The following is a 26702-nucleotide window of genomic DNA, read 5'->3' as shown; positions in this document are numbered from 1 at the left end:
AACAACTCCAAAGCTTCCATGGATTTCCAAGTCCATTTTACGTTCCATAAATAGGAAAAATAAACTGTTTTATGTATTTAAAATGAAAAAAACTGAACAAGCACGAATTAAATATACTTTGTATAAGAATACTCTCACTAAGATAATACGTATTGAAAAGAAAAAATATTATTATAAACAATTAGAGAGATATAGGTGTGATATGAAAAGTACATGGAACGTATTGAAACAAGCAATGAATATTTCAAATGAAAAGTTAAGTATTTCGAAAATGAGATGTAATGATGAAATTATTGATTATCCTGTTGATATAGCAAATGTTTTTAACACATATTTTACAACAATCGGAGAAAGCCTTGCTCAAGAAATTCCCGATACTAATAAACATTTCTCTGATTTTTTAAATCGATATAATATGAATTCAATATTTTTTACCCCTACCACGAGGTACGAGATTACTGATATTGTATCTGGTTTGAAAAACAAAAACAGTTCCGGTTATGATGACATAAGCAATATGATTTTGAAAAGTGTTATATCTTCTGTTGCGGATCCTTTGGCACATATTTTTAATTTGTCAATGTTAACGGGTGTGTTTCCGGAGCAAATGAAAATAGCTAAAGTTATTCCCATATATAAGAATGGAGATAAGTTAGATGTTAGTAATTACAGACCTATTTCTTTATTATCTTGTTTGTCCAAGATTTTAGAGAAAATTATATATAAAAGAACGATGAATTTTCTAAAGATGTGTGATGTTTTTACAAATTCGCAGTTTGGATTCCGAGAAAAGCATAGCACCTGTCACGCTTTGCTTAATTTTGTTGACAAAGTAGCACATGCTTTAGACAATCGCTCACATTTGATTGGTATCTTCCTGGACTTCTCCAAGGCCTTCGACACTATAAACCATGATATCTTACTCTACAAGTTGTCTCATTATGGTATACGTGGGAAGGCCTTGGAGTGGTTCAGGAGTTATCTAACTGATCGCAAACAATATGTATCTTTGAACAATCATAATTCTGATATGAGAGAACTGAAGTGTGGCGTGCCACAAGGTAGTTTGTTGGGCCCACTATTGTTTATTGTTTACATTAATGATTTTTGTGCTTCGTCAGATGTGTTATCGTTCATACTTTTTGCCGACGATTCAAATGTTTTTTACTCACATGAAGACCCAAATATTCTTGTGCAGACAGTTAATTCCGAATTAGAAAATTTATGTAAGTGGATAAAAGCAAATAAGTTGTCTTTGAATATCCAAAAAACAAAATATATGCTTTTTAGTAACACTTTAGATAATTTAAATATGGACATTTGTTTTGGTGACGCTGTCTTAGAAAGTGTTTCCCATATAAAGTTTCTCCGTGTTATAGTTGATAACAAACTTCCTTGGAAATTTCATATTGATAATGTCTGCAAGAAAATTTCACGTAACATAGGTGTCATTAATAGATTAAAACTGTCTATTCCTCAGCATTCGTTGTTAACATTGTATTCATCTTTGATATTGCCTTATTTAAATTATGGAATTTTGGTATGGGGAAACACGCATTAATTATTATTGGATAGGATTCTACTGTTACAAAAGAAGGCTCTTCGCATTATTTGTAATACTGTTCCATATTCACATACAGATCCTTTGTTTTTTGATAACAAGATTCTGAAAATTAAAGATTTGTTTTTATTACAATTAGGGCAGTTTATGTATACTTATAATAATAATTGCCTCCCGTTTGTATTTAATTCCATGTTTATGCGTAACCGGACATACCATAGATACCCAACTAGACAGTCAAATGAATTTCATTTACCTCTGTTAAGAACCTTGCTAGCTCAACAGACTTTTATTTATGTAGGTCCAAGATTCTGGAACTCCCTTCCTATGGATATAAAAAATGCACCTTCATTGAGATTGAAAATGTTTCTCTTGAAGTCTTATAATGTAACTGAATATATTTAATTTTGTAATATTTTTGTGAGCACGATACTATCTTCCCTTCTTCACTGTAAGGCTGCGTTCTCTCGAGGCATCAATTATTTTACTACCTGGTAGTATTCTATAGTGCTTTCGTCCTCTCGTCCTCACAGTTGAATCTCTTCAGCTGAAAAGCTGCTCGACAATGTGTCACTTTCGAAAACACTTGGCTGATTGTCTCTGTGGGCTTTCGCCCTTGGTGTATGCATCAACAATTTTTTGGCTTCTCTCTCTCTCTCTCTCTCTTCCTCTTTTCCCTGTTTTTTGTCCCCTTTCTTTCACACTTTTGCTTTCTTTCTTTTTTTTTCTCTATTCCCCACTTCCCCAGTTTCCCGCACTCTTTGTAGTTATAAATTTTCACCCCATTTTCCCCCTTTCCCTCAGAGGTATCCACATGTTACAAGCTTAGTCTTTTGAGTGGGTACCTCCACTTTTTTTTTTCTCAGGGTGTATATAGAGTGTATGTATCTTTATTGTACTGATCATGTAGACATGAACATGTTGTTAATCCTGTTTGGTTATGTACATTTTCAACGATTCGCATGTCAAATTCATAATAATGTGTCTTGTACATTCTGTAGAAGGAAGAAAGTGAAAATAAAGTTTGAATTTGAATTTGAATTTGAATGAAATAAACAGAATTGGGATTGCACTGATCTAGGTATTCAGTAAAGTGATGCTCTGACGCAGGGATATTTTGGGCGTAATTTTCACCTATCTTTGAAAAATAAGAATTGAAAACATTTGCAATGTTAACAGGGTCACTGATGATTTCATCATTCAACTTAATATTATCAATAGCTGAATGTTTACTCGAAACATTCATAGCTTGCTTTAAAACATTCCAAGTGTTTTTCATATCAAACTTATATCTTTGCAGTTGCTTAAAATAATATTTTTTCTTTTCGGAACGTAAAATCATAGTTGGGGTATTTTTATATGAAGTGTATTTATGTTTTGATCGCTCAGTTTTTTCCTATTTTTATCTATAATATAATCGATTTTTCATGTTAATCGACAGAAGAATTGATTTTGAAATCCACGGTAATCTAGGAGTCTTTTTATAGTCTTTTTCTGTTTCTTTTTTTTTTTTTTTTTGCTTTGGAATTACATTATCCCAATGAAAATTGAATATTTCCATGAAATAATCAAAAGACAAATTGATGTCATCACTTTCAAATACTCTAGACCAGTCAGCATTTTCGAGAACCGCATCAAGACTAGCTAATTTTTCAGACGAAACTCTACGACTTAATAGAGGAGATCTAAAAAAAAAAAAATAGCATTATTAACAGAGGTTTTAAGAGCAAAATGAGTCATAATTGGATAATGATCAGTCATATCTGAAAGAATTATATAAGAATCAGTAAGGGGTAGGGTGTTACTAAACAAATTATCAATAAGGGTAGCAGAGTGATCTGTGACACGCGTGGGTTTCGAAATAAGCGGAAGAAAAGAGGACAAAAATGTCTGAAGAAACTCGTTTGCGACAGTATCATTTCCCGACTTAAGTAAGTCAATATTAAAATCGCCGAGGAAGAAACAATTTTTGTTTTTAAAAACAGGGGATTTCACCAAATCAGAAAGGTAAGTTTAAAAATCCTTGATATTAGAGTTGGGAGGTCTGTACATAATGCCTACCACAATATTTCTAATTCCTGGTATACAAATTTCTATTAAAAAAGGGGGGGGATTCAACAATATTATCCATTCTCGAAATATCATCATGAACAATACATTCAAAAGTATGCGATATATAAAGTGCAACACCTCCACCACTCTTATCGGGTCTATTATTGACAAACATTTTATAGCCGTCAATCGAAAAAAAAAACTTTCAGAGTTAGAATTTAACCAGGTTTCACTTAAACCAATAACAGAGAATGACTGATCAGCATCAGTCTCTAAAAATAATTTGAACTCATCAAAATGTTTGTTCAAACTCCGAATATTTAAATGCAGCAAAGAAAATATATCATTAGAAAAACTATTACACATATCTTTACATTGATTCACCGTAATATAATTACACGACATATTTTCATTTAACTCTTCACTGAAATCAGAGGGCAATTCATTTACGGAAGAGTTTAAATTGTCAGCGACAGAATTGTCATAAAACATTGATCGTGAATTAGATGCTCCACCAACTGAATCTGATTCTAACCTTATTTGCCTGAAAAGCTCAAAAAAGTCATCATTTGATAAAGAACTAAACGGAGCGTTCGGGAAATTAGCCATTGTAAATGTGGGACATATCTATGAGAGTTTGTGTTGTCAGACAATCCACAATTACAGGAACGAGTGAGCATTGCAAGAAAATAATCAACCAACAGAGTGAGGTAGGACACTGGAGAAGCCAAAGAACATGAATTTTTGTCAAAATCATGATGGACAGAGGATCGCTGTGAAGAAGACGAACAGGGAGGAAAAGAGAGCAGTACAAGGTAGACGAGAAAGTTCTGTGAAAACGAAGAGAAACATGGAACACACATAACATGTAAATGAGAACAAATTGGTTGTCTCCGAGGGCTTCCGAGACGATGACAATAGAGAATGTATAACACAGAAATCCGAGCGGACATTGGGAACGACGTGCATAGTTTTTGACTGGCTCCCGTTATGTAAAGCTAGTGCGCTTTGAGCGCGCGAAAAGGTCCAGTAGTGATGTAGTGAATGGATAAAAAAGAGAAAAGAATTACTATGTTGAAAAGAAAGACAGGATAGAAAAAAAAATACCTGTTTGAAAGACAAAACTATCGAGTTCAGCGTCCTGCTATTAGAAATAAGATTCGTATGACACACTTTACGCCTCTCAAACAAGGGCACTCACCCATATAACCTATTCTATGCAATTAAGATGTGACATTGCGGGTACACACGCATGGGAGTTCCTAACATGTCACGCCAACTCATTGACAGTATCACAAACCAAGGTCGAGTAAAAATTACCATTAAACGCATATGGAAAGCTGTGAGTGGTGCGAGGTATTAACCAATCGGGTTTAAAAGACTCCCATTATGCTGTAAGCGGTGCGATGTTTTAGCCAATCGGGTTGTAGAGACTCATCGTTATGCGTAATCAATATACAAGGAAAACATGGGGAAGGATTTATAAACATAATAGGTTTCGGTGACTGAATAATCCAACTTTAAGTCATTGATCCACCAATCCCTACCCTATTATGTGCCACAATAATCTATTGTCCATAGCTATGTGTGTGAAATTGGCGCACATGTGCTCACTGGCACAGAAATAAGTTCACTGTACAAAGGACGTACTCTCCTCACATAATAAGGTTCATTGTACTCATGCTTGTTAGTATCCGATCAATCCGCCTCGACGAGCATTCTGGACCGATACCCCGAGTTAGCTCCCCTTCCAGCCTGCTTCAGAGATGTGGGAAGCTCTTAAATGTCAGGTACGTTCACGTGTGTGTATGTCTGTGAAGTTATAAATATTGATTTTCATCAAAAGTTAAAAGCCGTGATTTTTTTATATACTTCTGAATTGTATTAATCAGAAGAAAAGCTTTCTCTTTTTCATAATTTGCATGGTACATTATGATAAAAAAAAAAGGTGAAAAAAAAAAAGGTGAGCGGTGAGTTGGCTCAGTCGGTAGCGCATCTGCCTCACGATCCTAAGGGCCCGGGTTCGAACCCGAGTCTGGACTGAGCAATGTTGTGTGTAAGCATACCGTCCCCTCTAGAAAGAGGCAAAACACTCTGTCCCTCGGATAGGACATAAAATGGAGGCCCCGTGTATGAAGAGTAACAGCTCATGCACGTAAAAGATCCCGCTTCATTCATTCATCGCAAAGAGCAGGGTGCTTAACCCGGTGAAGTGGACCCACCTCACATCCAACTGGACCCCATGGAAGACCAGCCTAGCGTAGCTGAATATGGGCTATCCAGCCATCTTCTCAGATGGAAATGAACAAACAAATGAACAAACAAACAAACCCAAAATACACAAATAAGCGAGCAAGTCACAAACACAGCAATTAAAACAAAGATAAATATTTCATCAGCACTGAACAAATAAAAAAAAAGTTTATAGAATTTTTATCAATTTCACGAAACGGGGAAATTGAGAGTAGTCACATTCGCGAGTTAACCTTAATCAACGTTTATATGTTTTTTGTTTTTGTTTGTTTGGTTGGTTTTTTTTTTTTGTTTTTTTTTTTTTTTTTGCTTTAAAGGTAGGGAATCCCATTTGCATGCCTTAAATGAAGAGTTGTATAAATACAGTGGTATGTTGAAGAGAGTATCATTTTAGAAACTCCCATAAAGTATTGAAAGTGGAAGGTAACATTTAGTACATTTTTATTGACCGTTAGATTTTGAATTGAATTTTTTTCGGGGCTCACCGTAAATTCCAACCTAGGCTACCTTTGCAGACCCATGCACTGCATGTGTGTCCATCATGTATATTTTGTGAAGAAAGTTCATCAAAACTTACAAACATTTCTATATACATTTTTGCCACACACTCTATATGTTATTACATCAGCTCTTATACTTTTAGATTTGTGTTTATAGATTAAAAAAATATAGAAGACTGCAACAAAAAGGCTTAAGTGTGGCTGACACACAGAACTACTGAGTAGTTGAGTTTTGTGCATTATTCAAATTGTAGATAACTGTTGACTTCCAAATTTCTCAGCAGTGGCCTAAACAAGTCCCCTGAGGTTCATATTTAATGTTTTGCTGCATTTTGGGAGGTCTGTAAAAGGTATCCCCTACCTTTAATTTCGGAATGAATGATAACAGGCACCTACAGTTTTGATTTTTTTTTTTCTGGGAATACTTTACAAACTAACTCAAATATAATGCAGCGGAACTATTAAATCAAATTGTTCTTTAATTTCATATTTGATCAATGTAATTGAAAGGAGGTTCAAGCAAGTTTGCTATCTCAGAGTTCACAACACAGTAGTATATGGGCTTCTGTCATATTTTCCAAATTAGCCGTAATCACGGGACGAGAATAAGATCCCAACGATGAAATACAAATTAACTGATAACTTTAACCGGGAGTACTTATGATTATTACGTAATTATCAGTATTCAATTTTCATATTTATCTTTAGCATGACAAATGAGCAGAACTGAATTTGTTTATGGACAAAATTTAGGGAGCATTTATCAATTCCCAATCACTTTGCAACCTGCTGTAATTCAGTGCGCTTGAATAAATACGATTTTTTTTTTAATTCAAGAAATATTTTAGAATTAAATTTCTGTCCTTATTGAAATCTTTCTTATCGTAATTTCTGAGGCTTTGTAATATCTTCTTATTGAATTAAGTGGAGGAATATAAATTTCTAAACTGGCAATGAATGTTAAGAAGTTGAATATCATTCCTGATTGGCTTGTTGGATTGTGTGTGGGGGTGTTTACCTTGGAGGGCTTGTTGGATTGTGTGTGCGGGTGTTTACTTTGGAGGGATTTTTTTTTAAGTCTTTACTTTAGTTTGGAATACTCATCAAATTCACGCAGATATTCGGTCTTCGGATTGGGCTCACGTGCCTACCCGCATTTCTGCGCATACGCCCGAAAGATAGATGGCGTTCTCGCCACCCTCGGCGGAGAGAGGATAGCTCTAATGGGAGAAGGCGACGAGCTGAGCGGGAGGGAAGAAGCTTTCCGACAGTGGGCACAAGGCGTCTTTAAGGTGAAGGGTTACGAGATGTCTTTAAGGTGAAAGGTCAAAAGATGACTTTAAGATGAAAGGTCATAAGATGACATTAAGGCGAAACGTCACAAGATGTCTTTACAGTGAAAGATCACAAGATGAATTCAGGGTGAAAGGTCACAAGTTGTCCTTAAGGTGAAATGTCACAAGATGACTTTAAGGTGAAAGGTCGCATCTGTCTACTCGGTCGCTTGGTATTTTGTGTGTGTGTGTTCCGCAAGTTTCCATGATATTCAGAAAAGCGATAAAATGATCTGAATCCGACACGAAATCCAACATTACTGTTGAAAAGAACAATATTCCGCCATTCGTCAGTAAAACATGTTTAAAATCGTCCTTTTCCTGTTCTTGTATCCTGGCGTTCTTGGTTTGTTATGTTTATAACTCGAAGGAAAACGTACCCCGAGCGAAGTGTTATGTTTCATACTTTATGATATATTATATCCTTATTCAGTGCTACAGTGCTCCCAGACTGAAATTTAATACTTGCTCATCACACACAATAAAAATGTGGGCTTCTATTATGAAGTGATTAAATTGTCGAACCAAAATCAACATATATATATATATATATATATATATATATATATACTTGCTTTGAAGTATCTAATTACACTTATGAGAGATTCATAGTTTAAGTAAATGATACTCGAAATCGTTGATGAAAATTTTGCTGTACGCTTGCCCCGTATCAATCAGGCCGCCTGTGAGGTTTTCTGCGTCGAAGATTGCCTGAACGTGGAAGCAGCGAACGCGGCCTTGAACACGACAGCTTTCACATGGAGCCCAGAGAAGACTCGCCTCTCCCGTGGCGGCGGGGCTAGCTTGGAAGCGGAGAGTGTGGCAGCGGGGCTCACCCTCCTACACGGCAGGCCGGTGGTATCGTCGCTACTCAAGGAGCGCAGACAGCTACAGGCCGAGCACTCAAGGTGTGATCGTGACGCATTCCAAACTTAAGATATACTGTTATTCTCTACATTTATGTCCTGATAGTTAATAATGCTATATCTATACACACGAATACACACAAATACACTAATTGCATGCATTTTCTTGTGTTCTATATGTCCATGTAAACTATATAGCCCCATTCTATTTGTGCCTTTAAACATATAGATTTATAACTGCATTTTCTTCAAAGAATTAATGCTTATACATATGCCTACATAATATTGCCTCTTATTTTATGTCAATTCGTAATTGTGCATGTGTGTAAGGAATGCAGAGTTACTCTTATTATACATTCCATAAATGTGGCACATTGCATGATGTAATTACAAGTAAAGGGAATTTGTAGTAATGAAAGCGAAAACGGTGGAAATTATCAAATTCCATTGTGTTCATGTGCCGTATGCAAATAAGGCCATCCGGGTATGTCACGACCTTTGTTCACCTGCAGTCGATCGACAATCTGCGTCCGTCTCGACACGCAGGGCGCACCGGAGCTATCCTACAAGCCCGGAGATCACGTGGGCATCTTCCCGCCCAATGAGGAGGAGCTGGTCCGGCGGACGCTGCAGTTCGTTACGGGGGAGCTCCCCCATGACACTGTGGTGACCGTTGAATTCCAGCAGCACGTGCAAACCGCTGACGGTAAGCGTCGTGCGCGGACAGTGAAGTTTGTACCAGTAACCATAGTTCTAAATCAACATCATATTTCATAAACTCTTCATATTTATACCTTGCCTACCATCTCAAGGGCCGTTTCAAAGAGAGGTTTGAAATTATTATAAGCTGCGACAATCTCTAAAGACTTTGCAAGCAATTCACTTAAACATCATGTCAAAAAAGTTGGACAAATATTTTTTTTAAGTCCAGTAAATAGCTGGACTACTGCATTTGTTTCGTCCAGACTAGAAATCGTCTAGATCATGCAAGGTTTCTTTTTGTTTTCTTTATGGGCTCCATGAAAGAGAACAGGAAAACTGCAGATTGTCCAAGTGGACTAGTGGAACGAGCAAAGGGTACAGGGATCCAATTACCCCCGTGTTGAATCGTCTGCATTGGCTATCTGTAGCTAAAAGAATTATGTATACGGCTGTTCTCCTGTATGCATTACTTAGGTCAAGAACCCGGCTAAGATCTATGGTATACGAATGTGTAGAATAGTCCCAATATGTTGCAGCACACCATGTTAGAAATCGCACGAAGAGTGGTTTGTCTAATTTGCAGGTTTAGTGCACAGATGGGTTCCGGCAAAGCGCCTTCCCCAAAGCTCACTAAAGACGGCGCTCACTAACTACCTGGACATCACTAGTCCTCCGACACCAGGCTTTCTGCTGCTCCTTGCATCCCAAGCCTCCGACGAACAGGAGGCGAGAACCCTGAAGCTCCTTGGTGAGGTAGGGAATGAAGACAGCTCAAAAGACCAATCCTGTCCGGCAGCAAATCCCACCATCACTGCAGTGTCCCATGCGCGCACGCGTATGGCGAATGCACGATATATGTATTATGCCGACCGGCTCTCGCCCGCCGCAATATATACCATACATTCAACAATACGCGTGTGCAGCTGGGACACTGCAGTAATGGCGGGTTGTAGAGCCCACTAATGTCAAAATCGACCACTAATGTCAAAACGACCATTAATGTCATAACACGTCGACGAAAAATGTCATAACAACCACTAATGTCATAACACGTCGACGACAAATATCATAACAACCACTAATGTCATAACACGTCGACGACAAATGTCATAATGACCACTAATGTCATAACACGTCGACGACAAATGTCAAAATCGGATTAACCACTAATGTCATACCACGTCGACGACAACTGTCAAAATTTCCATTTTTACTGCAAATGTCATAACACGTCGACGACTAATGTCAAAATCGGATTAACCACTAATGTCATAACACGTCGACGACAAATGTCAAAATTTCTAAATTTTACTGCAAATGTCATAACGCGTCATAGGGGCATATCCAGGAATTCCGTCAAGGGGAGGTGCCTTTACAAAATCAAAGGCTGGCGAGGCCCCCCCCCCCCCCCCATTTTTTTTATTTTTATTTCTGTTAACAAAATATAGAGAGAGGGAACCAGAGGGGGATGCGCCCCCTCTCGATCCGCGATTGCGTCAACAGCAAATGTCAAAATTGGGTTAAAGGGGCATTCCGGACGATTTTCATAATTTCACATCATGTAGTACATAAATCAACAGCTTCATGTATAGATTTGTAGAATTTACTGTGGTTCTTGAGCAGAGAAACAGTACTTTCAAAAACCTTAAACAAATTACACTGAACAAAGTTGATGACATAGGAGCCTCACATATCTCAGAAATGTAGCAGTGTCATTCCATTACAATACCGCATGCTTGCAATCTCACCTGTGTTTAATCTATGCATGCCTTCTTCTTTTTTGTGCTGCTTCCTTGAGCCACATCTCATGCATTCTTATGGTGAGGCTGCCATGTCATCATCCTTGTTCATTGCAATTTGTTATAAACTTCGAAAACATTCTTATTTTTCATCCCAATCATTATAAATCCTGAAACTCTGTACCCAGTATAACTAATTTATATATGTTCAAATGTAAAAATTTGAAAATCATCCGGAGGTCTCCTTTAATCACAAATGTCATAACACGTCGACCACAAATGTCATAACGCGTCACAGGGGCGGATCCAGGAATTCCGCAAAGGGAAAGTGCCTTTACAAACTCAAAGGCCAGCGAAAACCCTCCCCTTTCTTTTTCTTTTTTCTTTCTTTTGTTTTAACAAAAGCAGAGACGGGGAGGGGCCGCCGCACCCCCTCTAGATCCGCCACGGCGTCAACCACAAGTCAATGTCAAAACCCATCATTTGCATTACAGAGACGGATCCAGGAATTCCGTAAAGGGAGGCGCCTTTACAAAGTCAAAGACTTCCACACCCCCTCCCCATTTTTTCTTTTTATTTATGTTGTTAAAAAAATAGAAGGGGGCACCATAAGGGGATGTGTGCCCTCCCCAACCATGATTGCGTTAACCACAAATGTCAAAACTCATTGCTTGCATTACTGGGGCGGATCCAGGAATTCCGTAAAGGGGAGGCGCCTTTACAAAATTAAAGCTGCCGTACCCCCTTCCCATTTTCCCCTTTTTAGTTTTATTGTTTTAAATGAAAGAGAGAGAGAGAGAGAGAGAGAGAGAAGAGGGGCACCAGAGAAGATGCGCCCCTTTTTGATCCGCGATTGCGTCAACCACACATGTCAAAACTCATTGATTGTAATACAGGGGCGGATCCAGGAATTGCGTAAAGGGGGGGGGGGGCACCTTTACATAATTAAAGCCTGCGCATCCCCCCATCTTTTTGTTATTATCATTGTTGTTTTGAAGGGAAAAAAGTAGCGAGGGGGCACCAGAGGGGGATGCGCCCGTCTCGATCCGCGATTACGTCGACCACAAATGTCAAAACTCATTGCTTGCATTACAGAGGCGGATCCAGGATTTCCGTAAAGGGGAGGCGCCTTTACAAAATTAAAGCTGCCGCACCCCACCCCCATATTTCCCCTTTTTAGTTTTATTGTTTTAACTAGAGAGAGAGAGAGAGAGAGGGGGGGGGGCACCAGAGGGGGATGCGCGCCCCTTCTCGATCCGCGACTGTGTAAACCACAAATGTCAAAACTCATTGCTTGACAGGGGCGGATTCAGGAATTGCGTAAACGGGGGGGGGGCATCTTGACTAAAGCCTGGCGCATCCCCATCTTTTTGTTATTATTTATGTTGTTTTGAAGACGTTTTTCTTTTTATTTCTGTTGTTTTTTAAGGGGGGCACCAGAGGGGGGATGCGCCGTCTCGATCCGCGATTGCGTCAACCACAAAATGTCAAAGCTCATTGCTTGCATTACAGGGGCGGATCCAGGAATTCCGTAAAGGGGAGGCGCCTTTACAAATATTAAAACCTGCCGCACCCCCTATTTTTTTTTTATTTCATTTGTGTTGATTTTACAACAACAACAACAAAATAGCTACCGCACCCTTTTTTTTTCTTTTTATTTCTGTGTTTTAACAACAACAACAACAACAACAACAAAAAAAAGATAGAAAGGTGGCACCAGAGAGGTATGAGTCCCCTATCGATCCGCGATTGCGTCAACCACAAATGTCAAAACTCATTGCTTGCATTGCAGGGGCGATTCCAGGAATTCCGCAAAGACGTCTTTTCAAAATGAAAGGCTGGCGTAACCCCCCACAACTTATATTTCTGTTTATTTGTACGGACTTTCTGGACCCGCCGCCGCGGCCCCAGTAATGCAAGCAATGAGTTTTGACATTTGTCGTTGACGCAATCGCGTATCGAGAGGAGGAGCATCCCCCTCTGGTGCCCCCTATCTATTTTTTCTTGTTGTTAAAACAACAGAAATGAAATGAAAAAAAAATGGGGGGGGGAGCGGCATGTTTTAATTTTGTAAAGGCGCCTCCCCTTTACTGAATTCCTGGATCCGCCCCTGTAATGCAAGCAATGAGTTTTGACATTGTGGTTGAGGTAATGGGGGATCGAGACGAGCGCATCCTCCGCTGATGCCCCCCCCCCTCTTTTTTTTTCTTCAAAACAACATAACCAATAACAAAAAGATGGGGGTGCGCCAGGCTTTTATTATGTAAAGGTGCCCTACTCCCCCCCCCCCCCCCCCTTTACGTAATTCCTGGATCCGCCCATGTTTTACAAGCAAAAAGTTTTGACATTTGTGGTTGACGCAATCGCGGATCGAGAAGGTGGCGCATCCTCTCTGGTGCCCCCTTCTCTCTCTCTCTCTCTCTCTCTCTCTCTTTCAGTTAAAACAATAAAACTAAAAAGGGGAAAATGGGGAGGGGGTGTAGTGTGGCAGCTTTAATTTTGTAAAGGCGCCTCCCCTTTACGGTATTCCTGGATCCAGGAATTATGACATTTGTGGTTGAGGCAATCATGGATCGTGAGGGGGTGGATCCCTCTCATGTGCCCCCTTTCTTTAAAAAACCCCAACAACCCAACATGAATAAAAAGAAAAAAATCGTCAAAACAACATGAATAATAACAAAAAGATGGGGGGCGGATGCGCCAGGCTTTAGTAAAGGTGCCCCCCCCCCCCCCCTTTACGTAATTCCTGGATCCGCCCCTGTATTACAAGTAGTGAGTTTTGACATTTGTGGTTGACGCAATCGCGGATCAAAAAGGGGGCGCATCCCCTCTGGTGCCCCCCCCCCCTCTTTAGTTAAAACAATAAAACTAAAAAGGGGAAAAATGAGGGTGGGTGCGGCAGCTTTAATTTTGTAAAGGCCCCTCCCCTTTACGAAATTTCTGGATCCGCCCCTGTAATGCAAGCAATTTATTAGTTTTGACATTTGTGGTTAACGCAATCGCGGATGGCGACGGGCGCATCCCCCTCTGGTGCCCCCTTCTATTTTCTTCAAAACAAAATAAATAATAAAAAGATGGAGGGGGGGGGATGCGCCACGCTTTAATTATGTAAAGGTGCCCCCCCCCCCCTTTACGTAATTCCTGGATCCGCCCCTGTATTACAAGCAATGAGTTTTGACATTTGTGGTTGACGCAATCGCGGATCAAAAAGGGGGCGCATCCCCCTCTGGTACCCCCCCCCCCTCTCTTTCTCTCTCTCTCTCTTTAGTTAAAACAATAAAACTAAAAAGGGAAAAAATGGGGGAGGGGTGCGGCAGCTTTGATTTTGTAAAATCGCCTCCCCTTTACGGAATTCCTGGATCCGACCCTGCAATGCAAGCAATGAGTTTTGTCATTTGTGGTTAACGCAATCATGGATGGAGAGGGCACGCATCCCCTTATGATGCCCCCCTTCTATTTTTTAACAACATGAATAAAAAGAAAAAAAAATGGGGAGGGAATGTGGAAGCCTTTGACTATGTAAAGGCTCCTCCCTTTTACGGAATTCCTGGATCCACCTCTGTAATGCAAATGATGGGTTTTGACATTAACTTGTGGTTGACGCAGTGGCGGATCTAGAGGGGGTGCGGCGGCCCCTCCCCGTCTCTGTTTTTGTTAAAACAAAAGAAAGAAAAAAGAAAAAGAAAAAGAAAGGGGAGGGCTTTCGCTGGCCTTTGAGTTTGTAAAGGCACTTCCCCTTTACGGAATTCCTGGATCCGCCCCTGTGACGCGTTATGACATTTGTGGTCGACGTGTTATGACATTTGTGATTAACCCAATTTTGACATTTGCGGTTGACGCAATCGCGGATCGAGAGGGGCGCATCCCCCTCTGGTGCCCCTGTCTATATTTTGTTAACGCAACAGAAATAAAAATAAGAAAATGGGGGGGGGGGAGGGGTCTCGCCAGCCTTTGATTTTGTAAAGGCGCCTCCCTTTTACAGATTTCCTGGATCCGCCTCTATCATGCAAATGATGGGTTTTGACATTAACTTGTGATTGACGCAGTGGCGGATCTAGAGGGGGCGCGGCGGCCCCTCTCCGTCTTTGATTTTGTTAAACAAAAGAAAGAAAAAAGAAAAAGAAAAAGAAAAAGAAAGGGGAGGGTTTTCGCTGGCCTTTAAGTTTGTTAAGGCACTTCCCCTTTACCGAATTCCCGGATTCGCCCCTCTGACGCGTTTTGACATTGTGGTCGACGTGTTATGACATTTGTGATTAACCCAATTTTGACATTTGCGGTTGACGCAATCGGGGATCGAGAGGGGCGCACCCCCCTCTGGTGCCCTCTATCTATATTTTGTTAACGCAACAGAAATATAAATAAGAAAATGGGGGGGGGGGAAGGGTCTCGCCGGCCTTTGATTTTATAAAGGCGCCTCCCCTTTACGGAATTCCTGGATATGCCCCTGTGACGCGTTATGACATTTGTAGTAAAATTGGAGATTTTGACATTTGTCGTCGACGTGTTATGACATTAGTGGTTAATCCAATTTTGACATTTGTCGTCGACGTGTTATGACATTTGCAGTAAAAATGGAAATTTTGACATTTGTCGTCGACGTGTTATGACATTAGTGGTTGATCCGATTTTGACATTTGTCGTCGACGTGTTATGACATTAGTGGTCATTATGACATTTGTCGTCGACGTGTTATGACATTAGTGGTTGTTATGACATTTGTCGTCGACGTGTTATGACATTAGTGGTTGTTATGACATTTGTCGTCGACGTGTTATGACATTAGTGGTTGTTTTGACATTAGTGGTCGATTTTGACATTAGTGGCTCTACACGGGTGCTCTGCAAAGTCGGATAGGTCTATACTTTTGTGCACACACACATCTCAATGGTCTCCCCGTCAACAAGAATATGTTAGTCATTGAATATAACGCCATTTCTTTTAGTGTAATTGTTACATCGATTAGATGATTAAATTTAAGTGCATATACACAACACACAATAATTTGAAACCCACATTAACTGATAAATTCGTCATAGCATTTGCATCACTTAATATTGGTTTGGGATGAAGAATCTGTATTTAATTTGTCAGAGTCTGTAAACTCCGTGGAAAACACTCGTTTCGAACAAGCATGACCTTGAAAGCAAGTAACAAAACTGTGTTGCAAGTTGAATCATTCCCATGAACTGATAGGCCCCTATATGATTTCACAAAAACATAATATGGACATGAATGAGAAAATTGATAAGGAGTGAAAGATATAATATGTAAAGCAGAAAGGTTTACACAAAAGTTGGCAACATATTTAGGCATTCTAAAGGTGAAATGAAACGAAGAATAAAATAAAATAAGAAGAGATTTATTTACCAGACAGTAACATCGATAACAGGTATAAAATAATCAAAAGTTAAAGATTATTAAAAGTTGGTAAAAACAGAACCAGTAATAACAAGCAAGCTAGACGAGGCCATCAGTCCTTTGTCAATACAAAAGTCATTAAATCAGGGTAAACATGCAGTGTGAAACCGACAGCACTTCATTCATTTTCCTTTTCGTTACAGGGTGGGGTTCACTACGAGGTGTGGAAGTACGACCGCAGCCCGAACCTTCCCGAGGTTTTTGAGGAGTTCCCGTCGGTCAAAGTAAACCCCAGCTTCCTGCTGACCGAGCTACCGATCCTGAAGCCACGCTACTACTCCATCTCCTCCAGTCCTAAGATGTACCTGGGAGAGATCCATGCCACAGTGGCCGTGATTGAGTATAGAGTCAGAGGTTAGTGACAACAATACAAGTACAATACGGTTAAAAATTGTTGATTCTGTTCTATGGAATGCGCACTGGGGTTTTTTAAGTGACAAAACAAATACAAAAGCAAAAGAGGCTAAACAGACGGCATGCCGTAGTATCATGTCTTTTGTGTTCTACCGCAGTTTTTCTGTAATCGAATGCTCTAAATTACTTTTTTGGAAAACGGCATATGTTTAGATACATTACAAACCTTAAAGGTGAGATATGATTGAAAAGTTACGCTAAATCAAAGTTAGACAGATGATGCTGGAATCTATTCAAGTAAGAAAACAAATGGTCATTTACTGTACGTGATAATGATTTCTTATGTCTTAAGACCACTTTGTTGTAGATTGTACTTGATATTTGCTATTCTGGCAAAATTTTGAAATATTTCTTTTGCCAACTTTGTCGCCACCATTGACCTTCTCCTCACTTTGTTTCGAATGACAGGGTGTGTGTCACTTTTTTGTTTTGTTTTGTTTTTTAAGACGGCTCTACCTTTAGCGAGGTTTTGGTTTCTGCCTTCTCTGACGTACTCAGACTGTTTGTCAAATATTATACTGTTCAACGCAATCATGACTATGCCATTATCTAGACTTGCCCATTTGAATTGTTTAGGTGACTCTGGACCAATCCATCACGGTGTGTGCTCCACGTGGCTCAACAGGCTTTCTATCAACGAAATTGTTCCGTGTTTCATCCGTCGGTGAGTTCTTTTCTCATCTAGTAGGAGGCACTATATCCTCATCTGAAAGTATTCTTTTTCTTCTTCTTTTTTGTCTAAGATAACCTCCTTATATTTCGCATTCGATAGCAGATAAGCATGCCCCCAAATCTTGGAACTTTATAACACTTTCCCCAGTGAATTGGGAGAGTCAATACTAGAATTCATTTCTTGGGAGGCCGTCACACTCTGGCAGAATGAAACCACGCGACGCATGAATTTTACCTTTCATTTAGTTTCCAACAAAAAACGCAATAGCAAGTAAACATTTGAATACACATGATTACACAAAATCAGCATAACATTGAAATCAAGGAGAATAGAGTGAACTTAAGTTCAATAGATACTAAAGATCAAATGCCAAAACAAACTGTCGAAAATGGAGTGTGCAACGATGCTTGATAACTTGTACAGTCTTGGGATTGTCAACAAAATGTGGCAGGATGTTTCACAATGATCAGTGAAGACGGCTGTGCATCCCAAACTTTCCACCTTGTAAGTCGCAGCTGCTCTCATCGTAGTGTTGTTTTCCTTTTATCAGAGCTCCAACCTTCCGCATGCCAGAGAACCGGGCCCTGCCAATACTTCTGGCAGGTGCAGGGACCGGCATCGCTCCGTTCAGATCCTTTTGGCAGCAGAGACAGATCGAGCTGTACCAGGCAAGACCGGAAGCAGATGACGAAGGCAAGTCCTTTGGTGACGTCACGCTCATCTTCGGCTGCCGAAGGTCAAAGGTTGATGATCTCTACAGGAGTGAGAGAGAGGAAGCTGTCAAAGAGGGCGCTATTTCGCAAAACTTTACAGCCTACTCGCGGGAGCCGAACCAGGAAAAGGTAAAGCCCCTATCAACGCCCATCACGCTGACCATCGGAGGCTTTGTTATCTGATTCCCCAAGTGCTTGAATATGTATGCTCCGATAAGTTCCGGATCAAATCTGATCCTACAAGCTCTAAAAATTGGCAACAAGGATCACCGAAGATGATACCAACGTCAGAAGCGTCCTAGAACATGTAGGACCGGATTCAAGTTTGATCGATTTATTGACTGATTGATTAATTTCGATATTTTTTTCTGAATTTCTTTTTCATAAATAAATGAAATACAAAGTTAACTTGTCAGATGACTTTAAATCGTCGGAAACTCACCAGACAGGACACATGCGACAGTCGCACAACACAAGTTTTACACATTGAAGTGACATGACACTTATTGGACTGACTCGACACTTATCGGACTGAATCGACACTTATCGGACTGACTCGACACTTATCGGACTGACTCGACACTTTTAATATCGAACTGATTCGACACTTATCGGACTGACTCGACACTTATCCGGCACTGACTGGACTTGTGACTGGAAATGGAGTCCGATGGCAAATTAAGCTCTGAGCTTATTTCCTTCATCGGACGGTCTTGCCTTATTTGACCAAGCTTGTCATGTCTGACACTGACCTTATAATCGACCAACACGAGTTGGGTTCATACAACTTCGATCCAATAAACTTCGGTGAATGGCCGGAAGCAAACAACAACAACAACAACAACAACAACAACAACCTCAATGACAACTTTGCTTTCCAAGAGTGATAGATGACAAAAGAAAAAAAAATCTCTTATTGAACGGGGGTATGAGACAAACAGGGCGCAAACAGCGCGCACCACATTGGCTATTGTCGACGGTTGAAATTTCAAAAGTCACCATACTTAATATTAATGTATCATATTATAATACCTGACAGAATTTTCATTCACCTTGTTAGAATGTTTGGTAAATCGCAATCTCCAAAATGTTTTCGCCTGCTTATTAGCATTAAAGAACAGGGTTGTTGCATTTTGACGTGACAATCATAGTGATGAATCAAAATTTTGAGGGTGGATTTTTGGCAGCGAACTTATTTGTTTAGTTATGTCATGTCAATTTATGAGGAAACCACATGTTGCACAAACGAACGAGCAAACAGAATTAGATCCGTTACATTTATTGGCCAGCACCCCGCCCCATGCGATGTCTTTGAAACTACCCACTCCCAAGGAAAAACTTACCTGCAGATGGCACTGTTAAAATAATTACTTCAAGTAATGTGAATTATTTGTCCTTCACAAACAGCCTTCAAAACACATCGACTCATATCTCTTCAATCGATTATCAGGAACATTCATATCATCCCACCACGCAGGTGTACATTCAGGACATCATGTCCAAGCACGCCGAGCTCGTCTACCAGATCGTCTGCCGTGATAACGGACATTTCTACGTTTGTGGCGACGTGTCGATGGCTGCAGACGTCTGCGCCACACTTGAGCGCATCCTCGCCGAAGAGGGCGGTATGACACCGACAGAGGCGCGCGACTTCATCGGTAGAATGAAGGTATGAATACATTCGTCGTCTGCTAGTTCAGGCATGCTTGATTAGTCGAGAACAAAAAAAAAAAAAAAAAAAAAAAGACCTTTCATTTTCGTATACTTTCCAAGCCCTTACAAGCCCTTAGCTGTCCTATGATAACAAATTTGTCCCCCTATTATCATCTTTAAAGAAAAGAAAGACAACTCGTATACAAATTGTAATCATAAAGACAGCAAAGTTGGTAATCAGATAGAGAAATTTCAAATTCAACGTGTCACTGGTGTCCATCAAAAGAGAGTGTTGACGATTAGACCCTCCCCCCCCCCCAAAAAAAAAAAAAAAAAAAAACATAAGTCAAGGCCCCTTTCCTTATTTCGTCGTTTTCCTTATATTTTTCACCGTAGGAAAAAGCTTTGTAGAAACCGACGACAAGTTTGGATTTGAAAGCAATAGAAGGCTCTGAAATTTGGACAGGAGTGAGAAAAGATATCACACTTTAATTAAGAAAGGCCAGATGCCTAATACTTTGCCTATCTCAGCCATTTCAAAACTTATTTTCATTAAATAAACTTTGTTTTCCTCATTTCACTATACCCTCCCCTATTTTGCAATTTTCTCAGCTTGTGACGAGTCACATACACTCGGACGTAGTATTGCTTCCAATGCGATGTCTAGACAGCAAACTCGTAGATGGATAACTGCTCAATCCGAAAGTTTCGGAGTGTATTTAGTTGTAAAGAAGATATTCTTCTTATTTTATCCATATTTGAGAGTTTTCCAAGCGCATAATGGCTGCCCATACCGTCCGGAGGAAGATTGCTAAGACTGAAAAGTGCTCCTCCGGGTACAGAACCATGATAATGACTATGCTTTACAAGGATGATTTAATATACCGAAAACAGTGATTTTTGTCTTGATAACGAAACCAATTACAACAATGATAATACATGTAATAACTATGCCGATATTTGTAATGCGGATGATTATGATGAAAAGCAGACTAAAAACAGGTAAAAGAAGGAGAGGAAGAAAGAAAAAGAAGAAGAGAGCGAAGAAGAAGATGATTATGAAAATAAAGACTTTTGACTTTTCAAAATGGTACTTTATATGCATTACACTTACATAAGAAGATGAAAAAGAAACACCACTCTAAATAGTAGTAGTGGCATTTTTTATACTATTCTTGCCAAAATTGTACAACGAAATAATTTCGGTTAACTTATGCCCTTTATCTGAACTGATAGGACACGAATCATTACCACGAGGATATCTTTGGCGTCACCAGCCGGGCGGGAGAAGTTCAGAAGATGATGCGACGGGTCTTTAGAAGGAGGCGTGAAATCTCAATACACAAAGGGGAAGACAATGGAAGTCTGTCTTAACCCACTGGAGATGGGTGTGCTGAGTGTTAAGTACGATATTATGATAAATGTCGTTGTCTGGGAGGAAGAGGGTTAAGTAGACATCCACACCTCAGACTCCGAGAGCTTCCTCAACGTATAGCAATGTGATTTCCCGCCATTAGCTTGCTGGCCCTGAGGAAACAGGCGAACTGTGGCAGGAAATAAGACGTGTAATCTATAGGGAAACACAGGCGTCTCGCCTTTTTTTATTTGTATATCATTCTTTCATTCTTGGTGCGTTACAAACATATTTAATCAAATTACAGTGATGTGATGTTTTGTTCATGTGTCTATGCCTTTACTCAGATTCAGTCACAAGCGATTCAATTCATTTTATTCAAAAGAAATAGATTCGAAGTCTATAGTATCCCATGGCAAGATAATAGGAATCATCAATAAAATTATAAAATTAGTGTGTTTTATTTAAAAAGTGTTTAACAGCAGTAGACCCTAGCTTTGAATGGAATTTTGTGGTCTGGAGGCGAATTACACGAAATGCTACTCCGAATGGTAGCAGAAGCCTCAAAAGAAACGATTCAAGATGTATCCCTTCAAGAAATAACACGTAATATTTACGATAACGATATGTTTATCGTTATTGCAACGCTACTGTGTGTTGTTGATGGGTGTTTTGTTTTGTTTTTGGTTCTCTTGATCATATTATTTGATTTTACTTTGAGTTTTCTTTCAATGACAACAACAAGCATATGTGGCAAAACTGCAAAGCATGAACTTTTCTCTTTGCCTTGTCGATGACATTGCACAGAATTATTGCATAATCATGTCTGGAGGGAAATAATTACGACGGAAGCAGATTTCGGGTTTTGTCTTTTGTTTGTGTGTGTGTTTGTTTTTTTCAAGTGATTTTTGTTGCATTTTCTAAACAAAATAGAAAATTAAGATAATGTGGGATAGATTTTGCAATTAACTTTTGTTGAAAATGCCCGAATGTTTTGTTTGGCCATACACTGAGCAAAGTCTTAATGTATAATGTTTTCAATTGTGAGTATGTTTTATATCTATCACATGTCTGATTACAATGTTTGATGTTTATTATACAACTGCTGAATAACGACAGGCACATACTAAGAAGTGCTAAATTGTTGCATAACTTAGGTACAGGTACTATCCGTCTAATGTCCATCGATCCTTGTGTGTCTTTGTAAGTGATTGTTTGTTGGTTACGCTCAATTTAGTATTTCCATTCAATTCAAGATGTAGACATATTTGTAACTGAAGTTCGTTTGCTCTTTCACATTCATTCTGCTTCTCAAATCAAATCGAAATAAAATCACATGATTGTGAAAACTTTAAATAAAACATTACCAAATGACAAAGGAGCTGAACTCTAACAAAATCATTATAAATCATTTATGGTTACATATATTATATACAAAAGGGCCAGTACATTTTGATTCAACAAGGAAGCAGGAGACCGTCAGCATACATATTATGGTTTGACTTGGCTGATGGTCTCATTGGGAATGTGGTGAATGTAGCTCAGGTTTGCCTCTCACAAAAGGTAGTTTTTTGTTGTTTGTTTGTTTGTTTGTTTGTTTTTGGGCAATATTATGCTGTAGTGGAAGAATGATGGGAGGGAGTGCATTAAATGTTTGACCTAGGGTCATACAATATCTGATTATTCTTCAATATATTAATACAATAATACTGACAAATCAGACCAAAAATATGTAAAATCATATTCAATATAAAAATTATATTTTACTAAGTGAATTTGTTGAAATGTACTTCCTTATGCTGTATGAAAACAGTGATGTCCGTGCTTTCAGGGATTCGGGTAAAGCATTCCATGTATCTGGTCTGTGATGCCTCACTGAACGGTGAGCTGTAAGGGATTTTGGACTATTGAAGTAGATGCATGCATGTCATTGCAATCGTACAGAACGTATTACAAATGAAATATTTCACCTGTAATAATTTGTTGTAATGTACGCTATCGTTTTCCTGAGGTATGTGCATTTTAGTTAAATAAGTGAATTTATCTTGTGGAATACAACATTGTGGATTGAATTACTGTGAAGCCGGAAAAGTGATGACTGATGAACGAGGAATCTCATTATGTTAGCTAAAAAGTTAATTCAGCAAAGTCTATGACAACGATACTATCATGTTTGTACGTGTGCGAGTATACCCTCAGGAGGTTCTACACAGTACAGGAAGAAGAAGAAGAAGAAGAAGAAGAAGAAGAAGAAGAAGAAGAAGAAGAAGAAGAAAAAGAAGAAAAAGAAAAAAAAAAGAAGAAGCCCCCTGCTGGTAACATAGTGTCCCACAGTGTGAAACACAATGTGAAACACAGTGTGAACACACTGTGAACACAGTATGAATCAATTCACAGTGTGCGACATTTTTACTATGTGAACTCTCTGTGAAAAACCACACCACAGTGTGAAATCTTCTTCACACTGTTAAATTCGAGCGTTTTCACATAGTCGACCATGTGAACACATTGTAAACACACTGTGGGACACTGTGTTAATTCTTTCCAGCATTGCTATGTAGTGGGTGTGAATGTTTGTGTGTGTGAGTTTGTGTGTATGTGTTAAGGGGAGTGAATGAATTCGGTAAAAAAATCTTGTTATTCATAACTATTCCCACTTCAGAGTTGAAATTCTGATTACTCCCAAAAGACTGTGAATAGCTAAACAAATATACTGAATAATTGGAAAGTTGTTTTGGATTCTTATGGTGGTATGAAGGCATAACTAGGGCAAGTGAATAAAATCATTAAAGGTATTGTTTACGATTACGATTGTTGAAGCATATGTGTACGTCAGTTATATCACAAAACATCCTATACCATATACATTTCACAATAAAGTTTAAATATACGGAGATATCACTATTTTTCTCAATAAACCATGACTGCACACGGTTTACTCTAAAAATGATTTTATTATAACTATTGTTCACATCTTGTATATTTCAGAATACTTAACATTGATTATACTGATTAACTTTAAAATAAAAAGAATCTTTTATTGTCCCGGGTATCTTTGCCTTCCATTTTTGTTTTCTTTATTTTGGTCCTATGTTGCACCCATGCTCCTCACCTACACCTAACAAGCTTGCTTATAAGTAGGTTCCGTCATATTTCTTCAGCATTATACATAGAGCCAAACTTACAAAGATTTACCGCCATGTTTTATATTTTTACATTAATTTTCTGTGCATCCAAGCCGGAAAATGTGATTCATTTCATTTTATTATACTTGATGTAAATTCCTTTATTGAGAAATATGAAAGTAAATTGAATTGAATTGAATTGAATTTAGAACTATTTTGAAGCACTAAAGCTGGGTTTTTGTTTTACCTGCAAATGTCTATAAGCTCATTAGCAATTTTCATCGAAGATATGACTCAATGATATGAATCTCATTGGAAGATAATTATGTTTGTATATTGTAGTGATCAGTACATTAATTATCATTTTAATTCAACATCGCTTTTGATATCGGTTTTTGTAGCCTATTAGAGTGGTGCTACCTACAAGATCGTGGTATTTGAATCGTCACCAACATAAAAAATTGAGGTATAGATGGGTATCAGAACTGCTTATTAGTCTATATCTTTGAAAGAGGGACATTAATTGAATATGCTAAGCATTGTAGCCTTATTGTAGTATTTCACAAATGTCGCCTGATTTTAAACTGCGTCTTGTATAACCTGTCATTCATGGGCACTTTTCATGTTTTGGGTTTCCCTTGTGCAACAACTGTACAGCTCTGTGCAAGTGTTTCTTCTCCTCTCTCCCTCTCTCTCTCTCTCTCTCTCTCTCCCTCTCTCTCTATTTCTCTATCAATCTACCTATCTATATCTCTGTCTGTCTCTTTCTCTCTCTCTCTCTTTCTATTTCATGTACACAGACTAAGAGAAAAAAAAGAAAAGAAAGAAAGTATCAATGTAATATTATTGAAACCCAGTTGTCTTCTTGTCATGTTTTGTTTTGTTATGTTTTGTTTTGTTTTGTTTGTTTTGTGCTTTTGTGTTTTTGTTTTTGTTTTGTTTTTGTTTTTGTTATAAGTGTGTGTGTTTTTGTATGTATTTTATCGTCTCACAAAACCCTTTTTTATCCTTCCTTTCCACCCCCTCCCTTCATTCCTACCCTTGTTTTATGTACATAATCTCCCCTCACCCCATTACACATAGCCTCCCTTGTCTATTCCCTGTTTCCGTTTGGAATTGTGTACCTTTTGTTATTTTTTTCCCACTACGTATACATATATATATATACACAATGTATTTTTTTCCATCTTTTATTCCTGAGGGACCTTGTCTCACAAGCTATGCTTCACTAAGGTCTCCTCGTTTGCCTTTCTCAAAATATTTGTTGCCCTTTCTTTATCATTTCTGGTATGTAATCATATACTTATGTATTTGCAAAAATTTTAGTATTAGTTGTTGTTGTTCCTATATATTCTTGAAAGAAAGTGTCAATGTTATTGTTATGTTATTGTTATATTGCCTATTGTTGGAAGAAAGACAAATGAATAAATAAACTTGAAACTTGAAAACTTGAAACATTTGGTAAATTCTTTTAGAGTTTATACTCTCTTCCCAAGATTAATAGTGTCATACACAGCAAATTCGAGGAAGAAGGAACAGTATAGTCACAAATACCGTCGAGTGTAAAATAAAACACACAAAAAAAAAACCCTGTTACAAGTTGACTGTAGTGAAGATGATCAATGGAGTTTCGTTCCAACTGATGGACAAATTGCCTTTCCTCGACGTAAACCTCGACGATACCTCAGTGTCCTAGTAGTAGCCATGATAGAAAAAAAAAGAAATGATAATAGGCATGTATATTATTATACTCGGATAAATGGACTCGAACCAACAGTCTCTCCATACTACGGACAGGCGTCGTATGCACTAGACAACCGGGCATTCGCCCGACAGCCAGTACTGGTTCTTAGGGCTATCTATCACTACAACATGCATCTTATGACTAGATTAAATATTAGGGAAATGTTTTGAAGTTTGGGTTGATTTTCCTTGTTTGATTTTTTATAAGATTTTGTTAATTACTGTAGAATGTCACTTTTCACTTTCAGCTGACTGTGTTGTCATTTCTTTGTGCATTTCATTGTTGCTTCATTTTTAAGTTGTTGGTTTGGTTGACCATTTAGTTGATTGCGAATAAAGATGATTTTAAAAATGCATGACTGGATTTGTGAGTATGTGTGTAGTTACAGCCTGTCACGCAGTGAAAGAATGTTCTCCAAAAAAAAAAAAAAAAAAATCCCGCAACTTCTGTTGTTTGAAGACACATATCGCTATGTTCCTTCTGATTGACTATAATGATGAAAAGACACGTAGCCTTGTACAATTCAAAGGCTAATTTCTCGAGTGGGTGCATCTGGTGACCGTCTACCCTACCGCTTCCATCTTGGGTTTTCGGAAAGAAA

General features: G+C 38.7%; 1 protein-coding gene across 1 annotated transcript in view; it reads left to right on the top strand.

The window, feature by feature from the left end:
* Positions 1-21252, top strand: part of LOC140246700 (nitric oxide synthase 1-like) — a 53075-nt gene extending 31823 nt beyond the window's left edge. Inside the window, exons 13-22 of the mRNA XM_072326037.1 lie at positions 5305-5403; positions 7484-7658; positions 8379-8608; positions 9079-9272; positions 9852-10021; positions 16569-16779; positions 17416-17503; positions 18063-18354; positions 19703-19894; positions 21115-21252. Of these exons, the coding sequence (XP_072182138.1) occupies positions 5305-5403; positions 7484-7658; positions 8379-8608; positions 9079-9272; positions 9852-10021; positions 16569-16779; positions 17416-17503; positions 18063-18354; positions 19703-19894; positions 21115-21252 (1789 nt within the window). The remainder of the gene's footprint in view (positions 1-5304; positions 5404-7483; positions 7659-8378; positions 8609-9078; positions 9273-9851; positions 10022-16568; positions 16780-17415; positions 17504-18062; positions 18355-19702; positions 19895-21114) is intronic.
* The last annotated feature ends 5450 nt before the right edge of the window (positions 21253-26702 follow it).

This window comes from Diadema setosum, chromosome 3 (assembly GCF_964275005.1).
Source record: "Diadema setosum chromosome 3, eeDiaSeto1, whole genome shotgun sequence".
NCBI lineage: Eukaryota > Metazoa > Echinodermata > Echinoidea > Diadematoida > Diadematidae > Diadema > Diadema setosum.
The sequence above is the reverse complement of the archived record's forward strand: the minus strand, read 5'-3'. Positions and strand labels throughout refer to the sequence as shown.